The sequence below is a fragment of the Nycticebus coucang genome, chromosome 24 (genome assembly GCF_027406575.1).
Source record: "Nycticebus coucang isolate mNycCou1 chromosome 24, mNycCou1.pri, whole genome shotgun sequence".
Lineage (NCBI taxonomy): Eukaryota > Metazoa > Chordata > Mammalia > Primates > Lorisidae > Nycticebus > Nycticebus coucang.
In genome coordinates, this window is record NC_069803.1 from 1087234 (window position 1) to 1114938 (window position 27705).

Consider the following 27705-nt stretch of genomic DNA (forward strand, 5'->3'; position numbering starts at 1 on the left):
CAGGCCCATATCAAGTTCGGAAATAACATCAACCATACAAAACCTCCCCAAAAAGGAAAGCCCGGGACCAGATGGTTTCACATCAGAATTCTACCAAACCTTTAAAGAGGAATTAGTACCTATATTACTCAAACTGTTCCAAAAGGTAGAAAAAGAAGGAAGACTACCCAACACGTTCTATGAAGCAAACATCACCCTGATCCCCAAACCAGGAAAAGACCCAACAAGAAAAGAAAACTATAGACCAATATCACTAATGAATATAGATGCAAAAATATTCAACAAGATCCTAACAAACAGAATCCAGCAACACATCAAACAAATTATACATCATGACCAAGTCGGTTTTATCCCAGGGTCTCAAGGCTGGTTCAATATACGTAAATCAATAAATGTAATTCAGTACATAAACAAATTAAAAAACGAAGACCATATGATTCTCTCAATCGATGCAGAAAAAAGCCTTTGATAATATCCAGCATCCATTCATGATCAGAACACTTAAGAAAATAGGTATAGAAGGGACATTTCTTAATCTGATAGATGCCATCTGCAGCAAACCCACAGCTGACATCATATTGAATGTAGTTAAATTGGAATCATTCCCACTCAGATCAGGAACCAGACAAGGCTGCCCATTGTCTCTATTGCTTTTTAACATTGTAATGGAAATTTTAGCCACGCAATTAGGGAAGAAAAGGCGATCAAGGGTATCCATATAGGGTCAGAAGAGATCAAACTTTTGCTCTTCACATATGATATGATTGTATATCTGGAAAACACTAGGGACTCTACTACAAAACTCTTAGAAGTGATCAAGGAATACAGCAGCATCTCAGGTTACAAAATCAACATTCATAAATTGGTAGCCTTTATATATACAAACAATAGTCAAGTTGAAAAAGCAAATAAAGTTCTAATATATGAATTTCGGTGGGAATATTAGCATTTAGTTTACAAATAAAGTTGCCATTGATCATAAAAATGAAATATCAGGCTATAGATTTTGGATGATAACTTAATTTTGTTTTATAAATCAAACCTCAAGGAGCTGACAGTGGATATGTGGAATTCTCCATATATCCATCCAATTAGTCATATAATAGGAATGACTTCAACAAACAATATATTTTCATAAGTACCTGTGACTTACTATAGTATAAAGAAGACTTAGAATAATAATCTTTCATCTGATACAGAATTTGAACATAAACATTTATTTGATACGATTGACAAGTGGAAAAATGCCAAAGTTAAATACGCATGCATACTCTATTGAATGGACATAAACATAGTAGGAGTAAAGAATTAAAATTATATTAGTTGGCATTTATTAAAATAGTTTAATTATAGTACAAAGATGACATCAGCAAAATCATTACCATCAAAATCATGCTTTGATGATGTAAATGCCAAAAAATCCTAATTAATGACCACTCCTAAGTTATTAAAGATGTATTTCTGGTAATTACAGAAAAGATATGTTTCAGATTCATGATTAACAGTTGGGCATTACATCAAAACACATAGGGCATGTCAGCTCTATGCAGAGAAATAATGAGTTTATACATTGGATGATTCAGTGAGAGTGAAGATATAAATTCTTGCTAAATTGATCTAAATAAAGAACAGCAAGATTTTTTATTAGCACTGTCAAACTTATTCTAAAATATATAGGGAAAAAAGAGACCCTAAAATAGCATGCCAATTTTTAAAAAAGAAGAAAGTGGCAGAAATCATTTTTTTTTCCTGTAACATTTTTTGTTTTTTGTCTTTGGTTTGATCTATAGCAGTTTTGCTTTTCTTCTCTATTTGGTGGAGTTGGGGTCCTGTGTCTGCTCAAGCTGCCAAAGAACTGCATGCCTTAAGGGAACCATCTGACTCAGCACCCATTCACCCATTATGGTTGGAGATTTTAGGTGTAGGTCAAAGTTATGTACTGTACACCTCAATTACTTCTGTCTCTCTACATCTGTGTCTCTCTTCTTTTTGTCATTCTTCCCTTATACTCACCCCCTTTACTTTCTCTTTTCTCTGTTTTTATCTTTTATGCCTTTTTGCTCTCCTTTCTACTAATCCCTTTAGTACTGTACCAAAAACACTCTTGAACACCTTAGGTCAGTGCAAAGGTAATAAAAGAGAAATGAGTAGTGAAAGGAAAATGTAGGGCAAAGAAACAGACAAAAAGAAAACACTCATGGGGAAAAAAACAGCATAAATATCCTGGCAAAAACCAGAACAGAGCAATCCCTCAAGAGATCATGATATAGTTACTGCAGATAATTCTATCTATAAAGAAATGTTAGAAATGACAAAAGAGGAATTTAAAATACAGATGATAAATACAATGAAGGACATTCCTGAGAAAGTGGAAAATGGGCAAAAGGAAATCCAAAAACAGAAGCAAATAAGAGATGAATGATATTAAGACTATAGAAAGGATATAGAAGAGCTTAAGGAATTGAAGCAATCAATCAGGGAACCTAAATATTCAGTACAATGTATCAATAATGGATTAAACCATGCAGAAGAAAGAATCTCAGAGGTAGAGGACAAAGCTTTTGAGCTAACACAGGCAGTTAAAGAGTAAAAAAAAAAAAAAAAAGGAGAGAGAGAGAGAAAGAGCAGAACATTCACTGACAGAATTATGGGACTTCATGAAGAATTAAAACATACAAGTTAAAGAGTTAAAGTTATCCCAGAAGGGGAAGAAGAGTGCCACAGAGGAATGGAAGCCATAATAAAGGATATCATGAATAAACTTTCCTAAATATCACCAAAGATTCTAACACACTTGTTTCAGAGGGATATCAGACCTCAGATCATCTCAATTCAAATTGAGTTGCTCCAAGACACATTGTGATGAACCTGTCCAATGTCAAGACAAAGGAAAAGATTCAGCAAGGCACAAGGAGTGAACACCAATTGACCTACAGGGGAAAATCCATCAGGGTGACTGTGGACTTCACAAATGAAGCTTTCAATACAGAAGACAAAGGCAATCTACCTTTAATATACTTAAATAAAACAATTTCCAGCCTAGAATTCTGTATCCTCCTAAGTTAAGCTTTAAAATTGATGGAGAAATCAAATCTATTACTGATATACAAACATTGAGGAAGTTTGCCAAAACAAGACCAGCTCTACAGGAAATACTTAAACCTATTCTACACACTGACCATCACAATGGACCACCAGCAAAGAAATCACCCAGAAACAAATGGACAAAACCTAGCTTCAACAATGATGCAAAAGATAAAACTAAGCAATTGGCTTCCAGAAAATGACATTAATAGAACATCATCACACTTATCAATTACCTCAATAAATGTTAATGACTTTAATTCCCCACTGAAGAGGCATATACTGGCTTATTGGAAAAAAAAAAAAAGCCATCCATTTGCTGTATGCAGGAAACATACTTAGCCTCTAAAGACAAATTAAAACTCAGAGTTAAGGGATGGAAGACAATTTTGCAGGCAAACGGAATTCAGAAAAAAATGAGGGGTTACAATCTTATTTTCAGATACAAGTGGCTTTAAAGCAACTGAAGTCAAAAAGAGAAAGATGGACACTTCACACTGGTCATGGGGAAAATAGAAAAAGAAGACATTTTAATTCTAAAGATTTATGCACCCAACTTAAATACTCCTAGATTCTTGAAACAAACCTTAATTAGTCTGAGCAATATGATATACCATAACACCATAATAGCAGGGTACTTTAACACTCCTCTTACAGAAATGGACTGATCTTCTAAACAGTAACTAAACAAAGACATGAGAGACTTAAGTGTGACCCTAGAACAACTGTGCTTGATAGACGTATATAGAACACATTATCCCAAACCTAAAGAATATGTGTTCTTCTCACTGCCCCATGGAACATTCTCCAAAGTTGATCATACCCTAGCACACAAAACAAACCTCAATAAAACCAGAATAACTGAAATTTTACCTTGTATGTCCTCAGACCACAAGGCATTAAAGGTGGAACTCAACTACAACAAAAATGTTCAGCTTCACATGAAGGCATGGAAATTAAACAACCTTATGCTGAATGACAGTTGGGTGCAGGGATAAATAAAAGAGGAAATCATTCAGTTCCTTGAGCATAACGACAAAGAAAACACAAGCTACCCAAACCTGTGGGACACAGCAAAAGCAGTCCTGAGAGGAAAACTTCTCGTGTTAGATGCCTACGTCTAAAAAACAGAAAGAGAGTACATCAGCAAACTCACAAGCCATCTTATGGAATTGGAAAAAGAACAATCTAAGCCTAAACCCAGCCCAAGAAAAGAAATATCCAAAATTAACGAAACAAGGAGTCTGTTTATTGAAATAAAATAGATAAACCTTCAACCACACTAATAAGACATAGAAAAGTAAAATCTCTAGTAATCTCAATCAGAAGTAATAAAGGGGCCATAACAATAGATGCCACAGAAATACAAGATATTATCTTGAAATACTGCAAGAAACTCTATGCCCAGAAATTTGACAATGTGAAGAAAATGGATTAATATTTGGAATCACACTCTCTCCCTAGACGTAGCCAGGAAAAAAAAAATCTTCTGAATAGTCCTATTTCAAGCACTGACATCAAGGAAATAAAAATATCACCCAAGAAAAATTGCCCTTTTCTTGATGGCATCACATAAAAATTCTATTAAACTTTAAAAGGAGAGTTTTTACCCATAAGGCAGAAATTATTCCAAAAATTGAGAAGGAAGCAATCTTAACCAACATGTTCTACATAGCAAACATCACCCTGATACCAAAAACTAGGAAAAGACCCAACTATAAAGGAGTACTTAAGACCAATTTCACTAATAAATATAAATGCAAAATTCTCAACAACATCCTAACCAATAGACTATAGCTTCTCATTTAAAGTCATACATCATGATCAAGTAGGATTCATCTCAGGGATGCAAGGCAGGTTTAACATGTGCAAATCTATAAACATAATTCACCATATCAAGGGAAGCAAAACCAAAGACCATATCATCCTCTCAATAGATGCAGAAAAAGCATTCAATAAAATTCAACATCCTTTTTTAATTTAAAATCCTCCTGAAGAATATAGGCATACATGGCAAATTTCTTAAACTGAACACGGCCATGTATACAAACCCACAGCTAATATTTTATTGAATGGAGTAAAACGGAAAGCTTTTCCACTTAGAACTAGAAGCAGAAAGGTTTTCTGTCACCACTACTATTCAACATATTGCTAGGAGTTCTAGCCAATATAATCAAGAGAATAAAATAAAGGATATCCAAATGGGAGCAGAAGAGTTCAAATTCTCACACTTTGCTGACATTACAATATTAAACTTAGAGAAGCCCAAATACTCCACTGCAAGACTCCTGGAAGTGATCTAAAAACACAGAAATCTCCTATTACTCCCCAGGGTTCTGTCCTTGGCATTTTCCTTTTCTGTTCCATCCTTGCTTATCCTACTGGTTGAAGAAACTTTGGCAAGTTGATGCCTATATATATATATATATATATATATTTATTTATTTCTAACCCAAATCTCTCATCTCTCTTTTGTCTCAGACTCATACTTCAATTACATGCTGCTGCTTCTTCTTCTTCTTCTTCTTCTTCTTATTATTATTATTATTATAATATCATAGCTGTGTACATTAATGTAATCATGGGACGCCATACACTAGTTTTATATACCATTTGACATATTTTCATCACACTGGTTAACATAGCCTTCCTGGCATTTTCTTAGTTATTGTGTTAAGTTATTTATATTCTATATTTAGTAGGATTCACATGTACACTTGTAAGATGCACTGTAGGTATGATCCCATTAATCACCCTCCCTCTGCCCATCCTCCCCCGGTCCCACCCCTCACTATCCTCCTTCCCCATATTCTTAGGTTATAACTGGGTTATAGCTTTATATGAAAGCCATAAATTAGTTTCATAGTGGGGCTGAGTACATTGGATACTTTTTCTTCCATTCTTGAGATAATTTACTAATAAGAATATGTTCCAGATCCATCTATGTAAGCATGAAAGAGGTAAAGTCTCCATCTTTCTTTAAGACTGCATAATATTCCATGGTGTACATATGCCTCAATTTATTAATCCATGCATGGCTCGATGGGTACTTTGGCTTTTTTCCATGACTTAGCAATTATGAATAGGGCTACAATAAACATTCTGGTACAAATATCTTTGTTGTAACGTGATGTTTGGTCTCCTGGGTATATACCTAGTAGAGGAATTATAGGATTGAATGGCAGGTCTATTTTTAGATCTCTAAGTGTTCTCCAAACATCTTTCCAAAAGGAATATATTAATTTGCATTCCCACCAGCAGTGCAGACGTGTTCCCTTTTCTCCACATCCATGCCAACATCTCTGGTCTTGGTATTTTGTGATATGGGCTAATCTTACTGGCATTAGATGATATCTCAAAATAGTTTTGATTTGCATTTCTCTGATGATTAAGGATGATGAGCATTTTTTTCATATGTCTGTAGGCCTTTTAAGGTGGAGCCTAAGAACCCAGTAAAGTTCTAAAATGGGTAAGATGCTTTGGGTGCTTTGGGTCTTATTTTATTTGATTGTATCTAAAATTTTCATTGATAATTTTTTTTTACTCACAGTAAAGGTCAGAGGATCTCCTTTTTCTAAATTAATTAATTAATTTATTATTAAATAATAGCTGTGTACATTAATGCAATCATGGGGCACCATACACTGGTTTTATATACCGTTTGACACATCTTCATCACAATGGTTACCATAGCCTTCCTGGCACTTTCTTAGTTATTGTGTTAAGACATTTACATTCTACATTTACTAAGTTTCACATATACCCTTGTAAGTGGTGTGATCTGCTCCTTGAATTTGATTTCAAAAGACAAAAACAATTCCAAAAACAGATCTCATATATTTGAAATTTTTGATTTATTCTAGTCAGTTAAAATATATGATTAAGGTGCTATCCTCTCTCTCTCTCAGTAGTTTGTCCCTCCTTCACCCTAACTCCTACCCTGCCTCCCCATAATAAATAAATAAATAAATAATAAGATGTGTGTAAAACTATTTTAAGAAATACAGAAATCTCTCAGGGTATAAAATCAATATCCACAAATCAGTAGCATTTGTATACACCAATAGCAGCCAAGATAAGAAGCTAATTGAGGAAACAATACCTGTCATAGTAGCTTCAAAGAAAATGAAATAACTAGAAATACACCTAACAAAAGAGATGAAGGACCTCTATCAAAAAATTATGAAATCCTAAGAAAAAAATGATAGAAGCTATTAACAAATGGAAGAATATGCCATTCTTATATCTGAGAAGAAGCAATATTGTTAAAATATCTATACTTCCAAATCAATGTACAGATTCAATACAATTTTCATTAAAATACTAACATCATACTTTAAAGACTTGGAAAAATAATTGTTTGCTTTGTACAGAACCAGAAAAAATCCATATAGCTAGGCAGTTCTTAGTATTAAAGAACAAAGCCAGGGGCATCAGCATATCAGACTTTAGGCTGTACTATAGGCCATAGTGGTCAAAACAGCATGGTATTGGCACAAAAATAGACATAGACATCTGGAACCGAATAGAAAACAATGAAATGAAACTAATATCTTACAGACACCTAATCTTTGATAAACCAAACAAGAACATACACTGGGGGAAAGAATCCATATTCCATAAATGGTGTTGAGAGAACTGGATATTTACATGTAAAAGATCGAAATTGGACACCTTTCTCCACTCACAAAAATTAATTCAAGATGGATAAAAGACCTAAATTTAAGGCATTGAAATGATAAGAATTCTCAAAGAAAGCATGAGAAAACACTTGAAGATATTGGCCTGGGGAAAGACGTTATGAAGAAGACTTCCATGGCAATTGCAACAACAACAAAACTGAACAAATGGGACATAAAAGCTTCTGTACAGCTAAGAGACAACAACCAAAGCAAATAGACAACCTACATAATAGGAAAGGATTTTGAAAAATTTGAATTGGACAAAAGCTTGACAACCAGCATCTATAGAGAACTTGAATTAATCAGCATAAAAGAACCAACAATCCCTTATGTCCCTTGAATGAATCGAACCTTCTCTTAAGAAGATAGGTGAATGGTTAACAAGCATATCAAAAATTGCTCATTGTCGCTAATTATCATAGAAATGTAAATCAAAACCACCCTAAGATATCACCTATCCCCAGTGAGAATGTCCCATATCTCAAAATCTTAAAACTGCAGATGCTGGCGTGGATGTGAAGAGAAGGGAACACTTACACTGCTGTGGGACTGTAAACTAGTACAACCTTTTTGGAAGGAAGTATGGAGAACCCTCAAAGGACTCAAACTAGACCTCCCATTTGATTCTGCAATTCCATTACTGGGCATCTACCCAGAAGAAAAAATATCCTTTTATCATAAGGACATATGCACTAGACTGTTGATTGCAGCTCAATTTACAATTGCCAAACTTTGAAATGGCCTAAATGCCCACCAACCCAGTAATGGATTATCAATCTGTGCTATATGTATACCATGGAATAGTAATAAGCCATTAAAAATGGAGATTTTACATCTTTTTTTATTAAACTGGATGGAAGGGGAACACATTATTCTTAGTAAAGCATCACAAGAATGGAGAAGTGAGAATCCAATGTACTCAATTCTGATACGAGGACAATTGATAATCTAGTACATGGTAGGAGTTGGAGAAGGGAATGGGTGATGGTTCATGGTGTGTGACACACCTCTTGGGGACAGGACACAATTATAAGAAGGACTTTACCTAACAAATGCAATTAGTGTAACCTGTTTCTTCACCCTCAGTGAATCCCCAACAATTAAAAAATGGGAAAAAAATAACTGTGTGAATCTAAACATAAAAAGAAGAGTTCACATACTTGATACCATAAAAGTGATCCAGAAAGTAAAATGTAGGTCTTACCAAAATAAGAATTAAATAAAGAGAAATTGTGCTTTGAGAAAAAACAAATTACAGACTTATATAAAATACATGCAAAAAATATCCAACTAAATGAATGTATCAATAATACATAAAATCTCTCAAAATTAGTCATTTAAAAGACAATTTTACCAAATAGAATATATACCCAAATAAATGCATAAAAGATGCTCAGAATCATTATCCATGGGAAAGTGCAGGTTAAAACTACGAAGAGATATTGATACACAGCTAATATCTATTTCTATGGAAGCTAATAGAATGACTTAATTAAAAATAAGTGGTATTATCAAATTTTGGTCTGGGTGTAAAAATATCAGTTATTCATACATTATTGGTGGGAATGTCATACAGCAGAACCACCTTGAAAGTAATTTGACAGTTGCTTTCAAAACTATCCATAGTTTACAATACATTGCAGCAATTTCCCTTATGGGATATATATCCCAGACGATTAAAATTTTACTTTCACACGGAATCTTTAACATGAACATCATCACAAACTTATGAATAATAGCTTAAAATTGAAAAACGCCAAAGAAGTGAAGTTAATTTATTCTTCTTTTAATCTACATGTATACGTATTTATTTCAATTTAAACTAACTTAAACTTTACTTTCTTCAGTATTTTCTGCTATCAAAGTACTCAAAATTCTAAATTGTGGGAGCAAGGAAACATATACCTGCAACCTTCCGGAAATGTATTTTGGTTTTAATCTTCAAGTCCTTATCTACTTTTCTCCAAACTGCTGTATGATAATAATTTATATACATCTAGTCAATTAGAAATATGAATGTCACCTTAGCATATTGACATATAAATCTATGTCTCAAGCATAGAGCACATATTCAATTCTAACTGTGAAATTATTACATTTGTTCATGACATTTCACCAAATAAATTTAAAAATACTTACCCTGTTTCCTTGAAAATAAGACCTACACACAGGAAAGATAAGACGTCCCCTGAAAATAAGACCTAGCGCATCTTTGGGAGCACACTTTAATATGACACTGTCTTATTTTTGGGGAAATGGGGTAGTACCATATACTATTCATATGCTATGGGTGTAGAAGATTTAATTACTTTCCCCTTACAATATTACAGTTAACTTTAAAGATTCCATTTGGCTGTGAACTATATAGTACATCACAATAGGCAGCATCCTTGGCATACACAGACCATACAGTAAAACTATCACCATTTCTATAGTTTAACTATACCTATGTAAAAAAAATCTTCTATATAAAATGAAATATTCTGGAAACTATGGTTAAAATTTTAAATTTTTCACTTCTTGATTATAATTAAAAAGGTACACCCAATTTTAGTTGGAAGTATGTTAGTCACAATGTCTATTTCAACTTAAATAAACAAAATAAAGGTGAAGTTTAAGCTCTTTAGTTGCACTATTCATATCCACTCCACAAAGGATTGGAGATGTAGACCATTTCTATGGAAGCAAAGAGCTTTAATGGAACTCAATGATCTAGAGACTAACCTGAAATCAGCCAGTTCCCATCATTGATACTTCCTCCTTGTGATGATGGTGACAGGTCACAATTTGGGGGAGCATATCCAGGATCGCACTGACAATTAAAGGCATTATTGCAAACCTGAAACAAACAAACAAAACAAATAAGAACATTTTATCTACAACATAAAAATTAAATGCATTGGTTGCTATTGTTTAGTAAATTATTAAAATATTATAATTTAGTATGTTTTTTATTTAATACAGAAATACATTTTAAAATAAAAAAGTAGTACAGTAAATGTCCATGCAATGTATTTTACAACATAGAGATATATTCTTATTTGTCTGTTGTATTTCTAAATAAAGTAAATAACATTCTTGACTCAGTTTAAATACCTTGTAATGGAAAGCATGAAGATTATGAAGTTAAACTGTAGAATTATGGGACTTAAAATTTATTATGAATTATGTCAGATTTAAAAATATAGCTATGACAAGAGACCAGCATTTGTGAAAAATAGAAAAAAAGGGGGGGAGAACTTTTCTTAATGAGATACAGATAGCAAAATTTAGGTGGAAGGCAAGAAAATGTATATAAATTTAATCTGATGAATGAATAGGAAAAGGGCAAGTAGAGAATTCAGAAATATACAGAAATTAAATGCAAATGTGAATTAAAAGTAAATAAGAAATGAAAAAGAAACTGTAAATATTATAATAGGATGTGTATGCAATCTTGGGCAACTATGGTTTCAAGATATAGACAGAACATTTTCATCTAAATTATTACTTAAGATATTAATAATCAGAATGGCAGAAGACACTGGACACAAAGTTAAAGTACAAACATATAAGAAAGTTTACAAAATAACTATAACCTAGTAGGTAAGTTTGTAACAAACGGACAAGTAAAAATAAAAATAGCATATATTACCATATATACTTAGAAAATATATCATAAAATAAACCCAAATTAACAATGGATTTAGCATATTGGAGGAGAATAAAAGGACTAAAAAACTAGTCTAGGTACTGTATGAAGAAATGCACATTTTCATACATGATAACTTGGGAAAGAAAATTGGCATAATATTTCTTGAAGTCAGTTTAACACTGATGAAAATTTAAATGGTACATATATTTGATAAAATCAGATTGTGCTGCTAATTATTTAAGAAATAATTATGAAGAAGTGAATTTGCAACAGTGTCTATTGTACTATCAGTTGCAATAGTTAAAAGTTAATGTTATGTGAAATACCATCCACTAAATGACATTTCAAATATTGCATGGATGATCTATACAGGGAATTAAATTGAAGTCATTGAAGGATGAAACATCAGAATGTGCAGGAAACTTTGATCCTATAAAAATAATATATTAAAAGCAATGTGATTCATATTGTGAGAATGTTTATATATTTATAATAAAATTATAATAAGTCTGTGTTTGCATGTGTAAATGTATATGTGCAAACTTTAAGAAACTCATTTCAAAAATTCATAATCTTAATCTAGTATAATAAAAATTGATATGTTTTATATTACATATTTATATAAATTTCATAGACATTTGTTCATGAATACTGTAACAATCTGATTGTAAACATACACATTGCATTAGGTCTGAGAATTAAGTATGCAAACTCATCTTAGAAAAAGCACTACATACTCATTACTGAATGTGACTATAGTCACCTTCCCTACTTGGGAAGCAATGCACTGATTCCAATGTCTTGTCCACCTTTCAAAGCAATTTTGGAACTCTTTCCCTATAATGATGATCAGAAGTGTCCATGCATGACGTCTGACAATTAAGTTCACAAACTTGCCACTGTGTGGTTATGTTGGCAGCACTGTACAAACAGCTGGGTAATGTTTATAACTTTGGTATACCACTGTCTCACAGCTGTGTTCATGTGGACATGTGACGGTGTCTTGATGAGTGCTGTTCATTATTGTTCTTGCTTCTTCTTTAGTGCATAAGGTGACACCTCCAATGGCCATTCCAGAAACAGTTCTAAAATTGCTTTAGAGGGTGGACTAGGCACTGGTATTGATACATAGCTTCCCAAGCTAGTAATTTAAAGGTGACCATAGTGATCTTCAGCAAATGCGTATGTAGCTTTTTTTCTAAGATGTTTGCATACTTAATTGTCTGACCTTAATATATACATAAATAATGAAATCAACTTTTCTTTTTTTTTAATAGCAATTTTCTAAAGGAAATTTCCACAACAAATAATTGTGAACTTTGTTATCATGGAAAATGTCATGGATATGGATTGAAACAATTGTACTTAAAATATATACATACCCCGTGCCCCTGGCATTTTGTGTCTGAGTTACACCGAGATCTATCTGTATGTCGATCAAGCTCCAAGCACTCCATGTTGCGACAAGCCTATAATGTTAAAGCAAGCAATAACAAAAATGAAATGTAAGGTCAAGAGGTATAGAATCATATTTGTACAAAAATTATATGCACAGAAATTATATGAGTTAAACAGAACAGATGAATGTGACTTTCATAATATCTTTTTATTTTAGTAAAAAAAAATCAAGTCACATTTAAAATGGTATGTTATTAATCAATAAAATGTAAAATATTACAAATAGGATACATTTTTTTCTCCTGAGAAAACAGAGCTATACTTATAGTTACAAATTGATAAAATAAAAAATTTAGCTAATTCATACCAATATTTTGTATTTTCTAGGACCTGTCTTAGCATTTTTATATTATATACTCCTATTGACCCTAACAAGATACTTTTATGCATATTTGTACTTGAGAAGAATAAAAGTTATTTACAGTTACTGACAGACTCTCTCCCTGTCCTCTTCTTGGACTATAGTTGTGTTTTATCTTTCATCTATCTTGGACTATAGTTGTGTTTTATCTTTCATATGAAAATGTGGATGATTATATATTGGTTTTATAATAATCCTGAATACATTGAATACTTCTTCCATTCTTGAGATACTTTACTAAGAAGAATATGTTCCAGCTCCATCCATGTAAATATAAAAGAGGTAAAGTCTCCATCTTTTTTAAGGCTGCATAATATTCCATGGTATACATATACCACAATTTGTTAATCCATTCATGGGTCGATGGACACTTGGGCTTCTTCTATGACTTGTAAATTATGAATTGAACTGCAATAAACATTCTGGTGAAAATATCTTATTTTTGGTCTTCTGGATATATACCTAGTAGAGGAATTGCAGGATCAAATGGCAGGTCTACTTTTATTTGACATATTTTTTTATTTATTTTTATTAAACTATAGCTGTGTACATTAGTATGATTGTGGGGCACCATACACTTGGTTCATAGATCGTTTGACACATTTTCATCACATTAGTTAACATAGCTTTTGTAGCATTTTCTTAGTTATTTTGCTAAGAACTTTACATTCCACATTTACTAGGATTCACATATACCCTTGTAAGATGCACTGCAGGTGTAATCCCATTAATCCCCCTCCTTCCCCCTCCCTCCCCCCTCCCTCTCCTCCCTTTCCCCTTTCTCCCTATTCTTAGCATATACCCAGAAGACCAAAAATCACACCATAACAAAGATATTTGTATCAGAATATTTATTGCAGTCCTATTCATAATTGCTAAGTCATGGAAAAAGCCCAAGTGCCCATCGATCCACGAATGGATCAATAAATTGTGGTATATGTACACCATGGAATATTATTCAGCCTTAAAGAAAGATGGAGACTTTACCTCTTTCATGTTTACATGGATGGAGCTGGAACATATTCTTCTTAGTAAAGTGTCTCAAGAATGGAAGAAAAAGTACCCAATGTACTCACCCTTATTATGAAACTAATGTAGGACCATCACATGAAAGCTATAACCCAGTTATAACCTAAGAATAGGTCTACTTTTAGTTCCCTAAGTGTTCTCCAAACTTCTTTCCAAAAGAAATGTATTAGCTTGCATTTCCATCAGCAGTGCAGAACTGTTCCCTTTTCTCCACATCTCCAACAACATCTGTAGTTTTGGGATTTTGTTATGTGAACTACTACAACTTAACAATAGGGGGAAGTGGGAAAGGGGGGCTGGGTAGAGGGAGGGGGATCGGTGGGATCACACCTGTGGTGCATCTTACAGGGGTTATTTGCGAAACTTGGTAAATGTAGAATGTAAAGGTTTTGGCACAGTAACTGAGATAACGCTGGAAAGGCTATGTTAACCACTGTGATAAAAATGTGTCAAATGGTCTATGAAGCGAGTGTATGATGCCCCATGATCATATCAATGTATACAGTTATGATTTAATAAAAAAAAAGAGTTAGATGATACCTCAAAGTGGTTTTTATTTGCATTTCTCTGATGATTAAAGATGATGAGCATTTTTTCATGTGTCTGTAGGCCATGGTCATTTTCAGAAACTTTGTGTTCACGTCTCTTGCCCACAATGAAATGGGATTGCATGTACTTTTCTTATTAATAAGTTTGAGTTCTCTGTGGATTCTAGTTATTAAACCTTTGTCAGAAGCATAGCCTGCAAATATCTTCCCCATCTGAGGACTGTCTGCTTACTTTACTTACTGTGTTCTTGGCTGTGCAGCTTTTTAGTTTGATCAGATCCCAGAAATATATTTTTGGTGTTGCTTCACTTGCCTGGGGGATGCCCCTCATAAATTATTCTCCCATACCAATTTGTTCAAGTGTTTCCCCTGCACTCTCTCAAAGTGTCTTTATAGTTTCATGTCTTAAGTTTAAATCTTTTATCCAGTGAGAATCAATTTTTGTTAATGGTGAAAGGCGTGGATCCAGTTTCAGTCTTCTACAAGTCACCAGCCAATTCACCCAGTATCATTTGTTAAATAGGGAATCTTTCCCCCAATTTATGTTTTTGATAGGCTTTTAAAAGATCAAATGATGGTAAATGTCTCGGTTCATCTCTTGGTTCTCTTGTACTTATCTGTTTCCATACAGTTTGGTGAGCTAGGATAAATTTCATAAACTTTTTCTGTTCTAAGACTTGTAAATGACATATTCAAAGATGCTTTTTATCATGACTAATGTTAAGCAAACTTGCATTGGTAGAATAATCCCCATCTGCATGGAGTATGTTGTTCACTTGATACACTATTTTTTAAAATTTATTACTGTTTTATTTACAATATTTTAATCAACAAGACAGATATGCATATTCATGTTGATAAATAAGAAATCTTTCTAGCTTGTTTTTCTATTGATTAACATATATAAACAAGTCATATATATTAACTTATGTATAAAATATGTCGATATGCATTAATTTTAATTTTATAAAGTACCCACATTTAAAAAGAGCGAGTTAAAGAAGTCTACTTCCCAACTTCTCTGAAATTAACTGATCAATGTACAATAACTTTTGAGAATCAGGTATGTTATTGATAACGACTAAAAACAGACACAGAAGGATTCCCATTTTGACAGAGTTGGAACAAATAAAAGCCCTATCTTCCAATAAATAAAAGAGTAAAATGATGTAATATGGACCTGAGAGGTTTAAAAACTCCCTAGGATTTTGAAATCAATGGAAGACCACTGATGGATGAAATGAAGTGAGAAAACTATCAAATTGAAGGCAATGGCAAAGGGGAGAGTCTAGTTGGTCAGCCTAATAAGGTTCTACCACAGCTGCAGCCTCAGAGTCCTAAGGAGAAACTGATGACAAGGAGATGAGAAGGGTGGCTAAAATGTTGCAGTATGCATAAATGTGTCCCCACAAAACACAGAAGTTATTATTTCTCATAATCCACTACTCACTTCTCTGTCTTTCCTCTCAATTACAGAATGCAGTCAACACACTTTTATCCCATGGAAGAAAATATAGAGGGATATTTGACCATAGAATTCAGGCTACTAAAGTGGTCCTTCCTCTAGAATAAGCATCATTCTATTGAATTATTGCAAATATCAGGGCCTAAAGTTAGCTTCTAAGATGAAGACTGCCATTTAATAAACTCCTGCAACATAGAAAAAGATCCTTAATAAGTATTTTATCAAAATGGTTAGGTATAAAAAGTCACACCAATCCAAAATTACTACTGCATCAATGTGCAAAAGCCAGATAAATGACCTGAATCATACTTTACCAACATCAGAGTTCTCTGAATGTAAGGAATATTGCACCACCTAAAGATTTATTTTCCATTTGTCTTAAACTAGTTCTCTTATTCTTTTTCACTCTGCCAATACACATTTAAAAGCATACACTTTCCAAATTAATTGGTATAATTTACTATAGTTTATATCACACCAGTATGTACATATGTATGTGCTTATGCACAGTATATGCAAGCACTGATAATTATTGAACTCATCCTAGAAAAAGTGTTATATATCTCAGAGCTGAATATCACTTTGGTCAGCTTTTAAGTACTTTCTTTAGATAGGTATAGATTCACTTCAGTGCCTAGTCTGCCCTTTAAAGCAATTTTGAAACTTTTTCTGAAATGACCATCAAAGCTGTTCTTGTATTACATGTGATGTCATGAATGTCATTAAAATGTCTCCTTTTCATAATTTCTCTATCTTCATATAAAGGAAAAAGTCATTGGGGACCTGATCAGGTGAATAGGGAGGTTTTTCCAATATAATTATTTCTTTACTAGCTTAAAATCCCATCATGGACAGTGCTGTGTGAGCTGGTGCATTGTCACAATGCAAAGGCATGAGTTCCTGGCCAAGATTTTTGGTTAAGAGTTTTCTAACTTTTCCTCTATTGACATTTTTTGGTCTGCTATGCTTCTTATAGCCAGCATTTGATTTTGATACACAATTTGATAAACTTTTTGCAATGTTTTTTTCAGTTCTACTTGTTACTAGCCTCTCTTACCTCTCCTCATCAGTGACACTTTCCCTCTCCTCAGAAAAACATTTAATCTACTTTTATACTGTTGTTTTCCTCCTGGCATTATCCCACAAGCTTGGACTAACATGTCCCTGATTTTCCTCCACTCTCACCAAGTTTACGAGAAATTTATAAATGTTTGTCCATCACTTTAATTCAAGCTCCAACATTTTCAAAACAGCACACAAAAAGATGCAACAATAATTAACACCACTCAGAAAGATACCACAGGTTGTTAATATGAACACAACTGTGAGATACTGATATACGAGGGTTATGAAACCTCACTAAGTTGTACATACAGTGCTGCCGATGTAAGCACATGGTGGCAAGTTCACAAATTTAATTGCCAGACCTTGTATATTTCAAGTTGTATATTCAGAAACAATTAGGTGAGTTAATTAATTGCTTGAATAAAAAGTGCATCATAAAAATCATAAATTATGAGGTGGATCAAGGTGGTGGCCGAGTAATATCTTTGTTGCAACCAGGCTCAGTGACATTAAGGAGAAAAGACTCCAGGCACCTCTGGTTTGTGGGCTGTGCTCAGAAATATATCTTTGGGGATACAGTGAGGTTTCAGGAGACTTCTGGACCCAGGAGGAGGACAAAATCACTGGAGAAGTGGCAAGTGGTTGCATTCAGTCTGAGGCCATGGTGGCTACTGTGGCTGAGCTATAGCAGCAATGAGATTGCAAACAGGGAATGTCTTACCTGTGCATTGTTTTGATTTTTGGACTTGGTCACTTGTTTGAGTTACCTTGGGAGACCTTTGGCAAGTGTACAAGTGACATTGAGCAGTGTCCAGAGTCCAGGACTAGGCCATTGGGCCAGAAAAGACTTTTTCATTGTTTGACTGTGGACATTGTACAGCCATTATGGTAGAGCTGCCATTCAGGCTTTGTCCTCAGGGTCCCAGAGTGAAGTCTGTGCAGGGAGACCTTGGGTTAGTGATCAAGTGACTCTGAACAGTGCCTAGAGGCCAGGACTTAGACACAGGGAAGAGCAAGATTTCATTGTTCAACAGTTGGAGAGCTGCCTTCCAGCCTTGGCCCTTAGGGGCATAAAGAGATGCTGCTTTTGGTATTCATAATAAGTGGGCAGCCACTTTAGGAAAGATCCCAGTGACACAATCTTTCCTATGAAAGCCTCTGCTTAGCCTAGGGACATGGATTAAAATGTCTTTTAAGCAGGCAGGAGAGATATTCAGGCTCTCAACTCTGTGAGGTTTGAGAGCAAAGATGTCAATAGGCCTCCAGTCTCCATCATGTACAGCTGTATAAACATTGTGATTAGCATCCCATAAACCAGAAGATCACCTGTTGCCCAGGTAATATTCAGGTAATATATAGTTTTGTTTTTGTTTTTTTCCTTTTTTGTTATTTCATTTCAACTTTTCCTCTTATATTTTTTCCTCATTTTCTAGTGTAAATATAATTTTTCAATGTTGCTTTCTTTAAAAATAAGATCTTTATTTTTTGCTAGTTTTTATGGCCCCGTTACTTGGTTTTCTCCCAATTTTATCGTTTAGGTTTTTTTTGGTTTATTTTGGTTTAATTATTTTTGTTTTCTTCTCTATTTGGTGGAGGTGTAATACTGTGTCTCCTCATGCTGGCAAAGAGCTGTAGACCTCAAGGGAACCACACAACCCAGCCACCCCCAGAGGTTGGGGGTTTTTAAAGGTGTGGATCAAAACTGTAAACCTTTATTACTCCTGTCTCTCACTCTCACTGCCTATCTTCTTTTTGTCAAAATTACCTTTTATTAACCCTCTTTCTGTTCTCTCTTTTTTTTTAATATATTTTTTTCCTTCATGCTCTTCAACCTTCTCATCCTTTTAGTCCTGGACCAAAATGATTCATCAATACCTTAGGTTAGAGTCATGGTAAGTTAAAGAACAAGAGTAAGTGAATGAAAAATTAGGGCAAGGAAACAGACAAAAGGAAACACTCAAGAGGAAGAAACAGCAGAAAAATTCTGGCAGCATGAAAAATCAAAACAGAACAACTCTCCCCCCTCAAAGGACTATGAAGTAGCTACTGCAGAGATTTCCACCTATAAAGAAATGTTAGAAATGACCAAAGAGGAATTTAAAATACAGATGATAAAAATAATGAAGGACATTCCTGAGAATGTGTAAAATAAGCAAAAGAAAATCCAAAAACAGAATCAAATAAAAGATGAATGATATGAAGAATATAGAAAGGATATTTCAGAGCTAAAGGAATTGAAACAGTCAATTAGGGAACTTAAAGATGTAGTAGAAAGTATCAATAAATAGATCAGACCATACAGAATCTGAGAGATAGAGGACAAAGCTCTTGAGATAACTCAGGTAGTTAAAGAAGCAGAAAAAGAAAGAAAGAAAGAAAGAAAGAAAGAAAGAAAGAAAGAAAGAAAGAAAGAAAGAAAGAAAGAAAGAAAGAAAGAAAGAAAGAAAGAAAGAAAGAAAGAAAGAAAGAAAGAAAGAAAGAAAGAAAGAAAGAAAGAAAGAAAGAAAGAAAGAAAGAAAGAAAGAAAGAAAGAAAGAAAGAAAGAAAGAAAGAAAGAAAGAAAGAAAGAAAGAAAGAAAGAAAGAAAGAAAGAAAGAAAGAAAGAAAGAAAGCAGGACGTCCACACATAGAATTGTGGGACTTCATGAAGAATTCAAACATGCAAGATATAGCTATTCCAGAAGGGGAAGGAACGGGAAGAAGAATGCTCCAGAGGAATGGAAGCCATACTGGAGAATATTATAAATGAAAATTTCTCAAATATCACCAAAAATTCTGACACACTCATTTCAGAGGGTTATCAGACCCTGGGTGATCTCAACTCAAACTGATCTGCTCCAAGACACATTGTGATGAACCTGTCCATCGTCAAGACAAAAGAAAAGATTTTGCAAGCCACAAGGAGTGAACACCAATTGACCTACGGGGAAAATCCATCAGGGTGACTGCGACTTCACAAATGACGCTTTTCAAACTAGAAGAATGTACGATAATATTTAGAAATAAACATATCCTACATCAAGCAGTGATAATATTTAGAAATAAACATATCCTACAAAGTGAATTCAGTGTGAGTTTAAAATCACTTGCTTTTCTTCCAGCACCTTAAGGGACTTTGACCCCCCTGGGTTACACACAGAGTTAGGCTTTTTTGGAGTTGTAAATTCCTTAGGCCTTTTCTCTGAAGCTGTACACCCCATGAAGCCTGAGATCAAAGGGCATGCCACCCTTCCTCAGGGATACAGGCAGAGGGTTGACATATGTTAACAACATATTGTCAGAGGTCTATAGGTACTCTTCCATGAAGGAAAGACACAGTCATTACTTCATACTGAGTAAACTAAGTGAATGGTTGAAGATATTCTTCTATTAACTCCATTCCCCTGTGGCTACTTTCTTCTTTGTGATCTTCCTTTAGATACCTGCTCAGAAATTAGTCAATGTTTAGAAGAAGAGGTTTACTACAAGGTGATTGTATTGATATGATAACAAAATATTTCCTTTCAAGTTAAATTTCAGATAGGTAAAAGAAGATCATGATGAAACTAATAGATAATAGATTAAGTGTGTATGTAACTGGAAAAATATAAAACCAAAACCTAGAAAAAAGATTTTTGCTACATGCCATTTCATCTCATCTAATTGCGTGTAGTCTGTTTCTTGACTTAATAATTACAGGAGTGAGTTTACACCAATGGCAAAGCTGCTGTTCATTCGTGTCTCCAGTCATGCAACAAAGATGATGGCAATCTACCTTTAATATACTTAAATAAAACAATTTCCAGCCCAGAATTCTGTATCCTGCTAAGTTATGCTTTAAAATTGATGGAGAAATCAAATCTATTACTGATGTACAAACATCAAGGAAGTTTGCCAGAACAAGTCCAGCTCTACAGGAAATCCTTCAACCTATTTCACACACTGACCATCACAATGGACCACCAGCAAAGAAACCACCCAGAAACTAATGGACAAAACCTAGCTTAAACAATGATGCAAAAGATAAAACTCAGCAATGGGTTTCCAGAAAGTGACATGAATAGAACGCCATCACACTTATCAATTATCTCAATAAAGTTAATGGCTTGAATTTCTCACTAAAGAGAAATTAGATAGATTGGCTGATTGGGGGCAAAACAAAGAAAATAAAAACAACGAGCCATCCATTTGCTGTCTGCAGGAAACGTACTTAGCCTCTAAAGACAAATTAAAACTCAGAGTTAAGGGACGGAAGACAATTTTTCAGGCAAACGGAATTCAGAAAAAAAATGAGGGGTTACAATCTTATTTTCAGATATAAGTAGATACAACTGACATCAAAAAAGAGAAATACGGACACTTCATATTGGTCATGGGGAAAATAGAAAAAGAAGACATTTTAATTCTAAAGATTTATGCACCCAACTTAAATGCTCCCAGGTTCTTGAAACAAACCTTAATTAGTCTGAGCAATATGATATACCATAACACCATAATAGCAGGGTACTTTAACACTCCTCTTACAGAAATGAACTGATCTTCTAAACAGTAACTAAACAAAGACATGAGAGACTTAAATGTGACCCTAGAACGACTGTGCTTGATAGACGTATATAGAACACATTATCCCAACCTAAAGAATATGTGTTCTTCTCACTGCCCCATGGAACATTCTCCAAAGTTGATCATACCCTAGCACACAAAACAAACCTTAATAAAACCAAAATAACTGAAATTTTACCTTGTATGTCCTCAGACCACAAGGCATTAAAGGTGGAACTCAACTACAACAAAAATGTTCAGCTTCACATGAAGGCATGGAAATTAAACAACCTTATGCTGAATGACAGTTGGGTGTGGGGGGAGATAAAAGAGGAAATCATTCAGTTCCTTGAGCATAACAACAAAGAAAACACAAGCTACCCAAACCTGTGGGACACAGCAAAAGCAGTCCTGAGAGGAAAACTTCTCATGTTAGATGCCTACATCTGAAAAGCAGAAAGAGAGCACATCAACAAACTCAGAAGCCACCCTTTGGAATTGGAAAAAGAAGAACAATCTAAGCTTAAACCTGGCCCAAGGAAAGAAATATCCAAAATTAAATCAGCAATTAATGAAATTGAAAACAAAACAACCATTCAGAAAATTAACAAAACAAAGGAGTTGGTTTATTGAAAAAAATAAATAAAATATATAAACTTTTGGCCACACTAACAAGACAGAGAAAAGTAAAATCTCTAGTAACCTCTATCAGAAGTGATAAAGGGGAAATAACAGATGCCACAGAAATACAAGAGATTGTCTTGAAATATTGCAAGAAACTCTTATGCCCAGAAATTTGATAATGTGAAAGAAATGAATGAAGAAATAATAATGTGATAATGATAATGTGAAAGAAATGAATATTTGCAATCATAGCATCTCCCTAGATGATGCCAGGAAGAAAGTGCAATTAAATTAGGTCTCCTGAACAGACTAAATTCAAGCACTGAGATCAAAGAAACAAAAATCTCCCACCAAAAAAAAAATGCCCTAGCAGAATAGCTCCACAGTAGAATTTTATCAAACCTTCAAGGAAGAGTTTACTACTATACTTCAGAAATTATTCCAAAGAATTGAAGAGAAAGATATCTTCCCCAACCTGTTCTACTAAGCAAACATCACTCTGATACCAAAACCAGAAATAGACCCAACTAAAAAGGAGAATTTCAGATCAATTTCAGTAATGAATATAGATGTGAAAATTCTCAACAAATTTCTAGCTTATAGAGTATAGCTTCTCATCAAAAAAATCATATATCTTGATAAAGTAGGTTTCATCCCAGGCATGCAAGGCCAGTTTAACATATCCAAGTCCATAAACATAATCCACCATATCAACAAAAGTAAAAACAAAGAACATATGATCCTCTCAATAGATGCAGAAAAAGCATTTGATACAATCCAGCATCCTTTTCAAATTAGAACAATGAAGAGTGTAGGCATAGGTGGCACAGTTCTTAAAGTTATTGAAGTCATGTATGACAAATCCACAGTTAATATTTTACTGACTGGAGTTAAGGGTGAAAGCTTTTCCACTAAGATCTGGAAGCAAACAGGATTGTCCTCTATTGCCACTACTATTCAACATATTGCTGGAAGTTCTAGCCAAAACAATCAGGCAAGAGAAGGAAATAAAGGACATCTGAATGGGATTAGAGGAGATAAAACTTTTACTCTTTGATTATAAGATCATACACTTAGAGAACCTCAAGTACTCAAACACAAGTTGAGTGGAAGTCAACTTCCTGGAAGTCATCAAAAAATACAGTAATGTCTCAGGATATAAAAATAAATATCTACATTTCAGTAGCCTTTGTACACACTACTAGCAGCCAAGATAAGAAGCTAATTAAGAACACAATCCCCTTCACAGTAGTTTCAAAGAAAATGAAATACCTAGGAATGTACCTAACAAAATAGGTGAAGGAACTCTACAAAGATAATTAAGAAACCCTAAGAAAGGAATAGCAGAAGATATTAACAAGTAGAAGAACATATCATGCTCATTACTTGGAAGAAAAAACATTGTTAAATGTCTATACTTCCCAAATCAATCTACAGATTCAATGCCATCCCTATTAAAATATGAATATTGTTCTAATTAGAAAAGGATGCTGGATTTTATCAAATGCTTTTTCTGCATCTATTGAGAGGATCATGTGATAACTAGGATCTATAGAGAACTCAAATTAATCCACATGAAAAAAGCCAACAATCCCATATATCAATGGGCAAGAGACATTGACAGACGACAGACGAATGGCTAACAAACACATGAAAAAATGTTCATCATCTCTATATATTAGAGAAATGCAAATCAAAACAACCCTGAGATATCATCTAACCCCAGTGAGAATGGCCCACATCACAAAATCTCAAAACTGCAGATGCTGGCGTGGATGTGGAGAGAAGGGAACACTTTTACACTGCTGGTGGGACTGCAAACTAGTACAATCTTTCTGGAAGGAAGTATGGAGAAACCTCAAAGCACTCAAGCTAGACCTCCCATTTGATCCTGCAATCCCATTACTGGGCATCTACCCAGAAGGAAAAAAATCCTTTTATCATAAGGACACTTGCACTAGACTGTTTATTGCAGCTCAATTTACAATCGCCAAAATGTGGAAACAGCCTAAATGCCCACCAACCCAGGAATGGATTAACAAGCTGTGGTATATGTATACCATGAAATACTATTCAGCCATTAAAAAAAATGGAGACTTTACATCCTTTGTATTAACCTGGATGGATGTGGAAGACATTATTCTTAGTAAAGCATCACAAGAATGGAGAAGCATGAATCCTATGTACTCAATTTTGATATGAGGACAATTAATGACAATTATGGTTATGGGGGGGAACAGAAAGAGGGAAGGAGGGAGGGGGATGGGGCCTGGGTGTGTGTCACACTTTATGGGGGCAAGACATGATTGCAAGAGGGACTTTACCTAACAATTGCAATCAGTGTAACCTGGCTTATTGTACCCTCAATTAATCCCCAACAATAAAAAAAATATATATATGAATATTGTACTTTTAAGACTTGGAAAAAACAAGTCTTCATTTCATATGGAACCAGAAAAAAACCTGTATAGCTAATGCAGTTCTTAGTAATAGAAACAAAGCCAGGCATCACCCTACCAGACTTTAGGCTGTATTACCAGGCCATGGTGATCAACACATCATGGTACTGGCACAAAAACAGAGACATAGGCATTGGAATCATATAGAAAACCAGGAAATGAAACTAACATCTTACAGCCACCTAATATTTGGTAAACCAAACAAAAACATACACTGGGGAAAAGAATCTTTATTCAAGAAATTATGTTGGGAGAACTGGATATCCATACACAAAAGACTGAAACTGGACTCACACTTTTCTCCACTCACACATATTGATTCAAGATGGATAAAAGACCTAAATTTAAGGCAATAAAAATCCTGAAAGAAAGCATGGAAAAAACACTTGAATATATCAGCCTGGGGAAAGACTTTATGAAGAATACTTCCATGGCAATTGCAACAACATCAAAATTAAACCAATGGGACTTAACTAAACTGAAAAGCTTCTGTACAGCAAAGGAGACAACAATGAAAGCAGACAACCTACACAATGGGAAAGGATATTTGCATATTTTGAATTGGACAAAAGGTTGATAACTAGGAGCTACAGAGAGCTCAAATTCATCGACATAAAAAGAGCCAACAATCCGTTAAATCAATGAGCAAGAGTGATGAATAGAACCTTCTCTAAAGAAGATAGATGAATGGCTAAAACATATATTAAAAATGCTCATTGTTCCTTATCATCAGAGAAATGCAAATCAAAGCCACCCTAAGATCATCTCATCTAACCCTGGTAAGAATGGCCCACATCACAAAAATCTCAAAACTGCAGGTGTTGGGGTGGATGTGGAGAGAAGGGAACACTTTTACACTGCTGGTGGGACTGAAACCTAATACAACCCTTTTGGAAGGAAGTGTGGAGAACCCTCATAAAACTCAAATGAGACCTCCCATTTGATCTTGCACTCCCGTTACAGGGCATCTACCCAAAAGGAAAAAAAAAATCATTTTACTATAAGGACATTTTCACTAGACTGTTTATTGCAGCTCAAATTTACAATCACCAAAATGTGGAAACAGCCTAAATGCCCACCAAACTAGGAATTAATTAACAAGCTGTGGAGCTGTGGAGCTGTGGTATGCATATATCATGGAATACTATTCAGCCACTGTAAACGTGGAGACTTTACATTTTTTGTATTAAACTGAATGGAAGTGGAACACATTATTTTTAGTAAAGCATCACAAGAATGGAGAAGCAAAAATCCTAGGTACTCAATTCTGATATGAGGACACTTAATGAACAAGTACACAGTTGGGGGGGGTAGAAAGGGAGAGCAGAGAGAGGAAAGGAGAGGGGGAGTGGAGAGTCATGGTGTGTGACACACCTTTGGGGGGCATGACACAATTATAAGGGGGACTTTACCTAACAAATGCAATCAAAGTAAGTTTGTTCTTTGTACCCTTAATGAATCTTCAACAATAAAAAAAAATCATAGATTATGGGCTTCTCTGACACAAAAAGTAGGTAAACTCTTCATTTTTTACTTGTTATAAAACTGGTTGCACAAAATATAACTGATCATAGTCTTGGTTTTAAGGCAGTTCTTGAATCAACTAGTTTCCAAGGTTTATATCACAGTCCATTTTTAACCCAATATGTCTAGGATCGAACTCCATATGCAGGGGTTGCCATGCACAGCTACATTCAAATAGTATTCAAAATCCACATCACAGCTGGCTTCATTTCCTATATAGTGGAGCCCAAAGCAAACTCTTCTTTTGAAAATTGTTCACTTACTAATCACAGAAATTAATACTTGTGATGTCTAATCCACTGCATGAGGAAGTTCTAATAACTGTATTAAATATTTTCAAACATGGCTACAAAACTTTCTTTCACCTTTCTATGAGAGAGAAAGAATATACTATGTTGGTCTTCCTGTAATATGTCTTTTCATTTTATTCTTTTAATTTTGTTCAATGTGTTATTAACTGCCTTAAGAAATGGGGTTTGAAACCCATTGTGTGTAAACTGATATGTACATAACTCCAGAGGCAACACAAGTGCCTGGTCATATGGAGTGAAGATATACAGAAAATTTTTATTTTTATAATAAGGAGAATTTCTGCCAAATGATTTGAAAATGATAAATTGAAAAACAATAAATTCCAACTGGCAGAACCTTTCAAAAGTGAGATATTGATAATCACCCATTCTCTTTTTCTTTCTTCCCTTTTCCTTCTCTTCAGTTTCCTTCCCTTTGCTTTCATTTCTTTGATCCTTTCATTTTTCTTTCTCCTTGCTTGCTTGCTTTCACTTTTATGGTTTTTTTCCTTCCATGAAAAATAATAGTCATGTGGGCATGGACCAATGATCAGACTTGCCCAGGCAGAAAATCATTATTGGGTAAGAAAATAATTGAATCATCTTAATCATTAATCTCAATTTGTCCCAGATTGCCAGAACTATAATTTGGATTCAATTGTCTTTATATAAAGCAGTTTACATTACTATATTTTGCTATGTGTTTATGTGGATTTATGTTATACAATGTGTCTACATAATATAGCTGCATAAAAGTTCTGTTTTCATTGGATTAGAAATAAACAATAAAGAAGTGCTCATGTAAATTATACCAAAAACTGTTAAAACACGTTCTATTTAACCCTAAATTCCTTTCATTTTACTTGGTATAAGTAAAGTTTTGGTAACAGGCTAGCTCTAAATTTGTAAGTAAAATCAATGTAAATATGTATTCAGAATAGTAAGCATACTATTTTTACTT

At 34.2% G+C, this 27705-nt stretch overlaps 1 protein-coding gene across 1 annotated transcript in view; it reads right to left on the reverse strand.

Annotated features, from left to right (window-relative positions):
- Nucleotides 1-27705, reverse strand: part of LOC128576584 (A disintegrin and metallopeptidase domain 3-like) — a 180964-nt gene that overhangs the window by 8496 nt on the left and 144763 nt on the right. The window contains exons 17-18 of the mRNA XM_053578828.1: nt 12783-12869; nt 10491-10605 (exon numbers count right to left, since the gene is read on the reverse strand). Of these exons, the coding sequence (XP_053434803.1) occupies nt 10491-10605; nt 12783-12869 (202 nt within the window). The remainder of the gene's footprint in view (nt 1-10490; nt 10606-12782; nt 12870-27705) is intronic.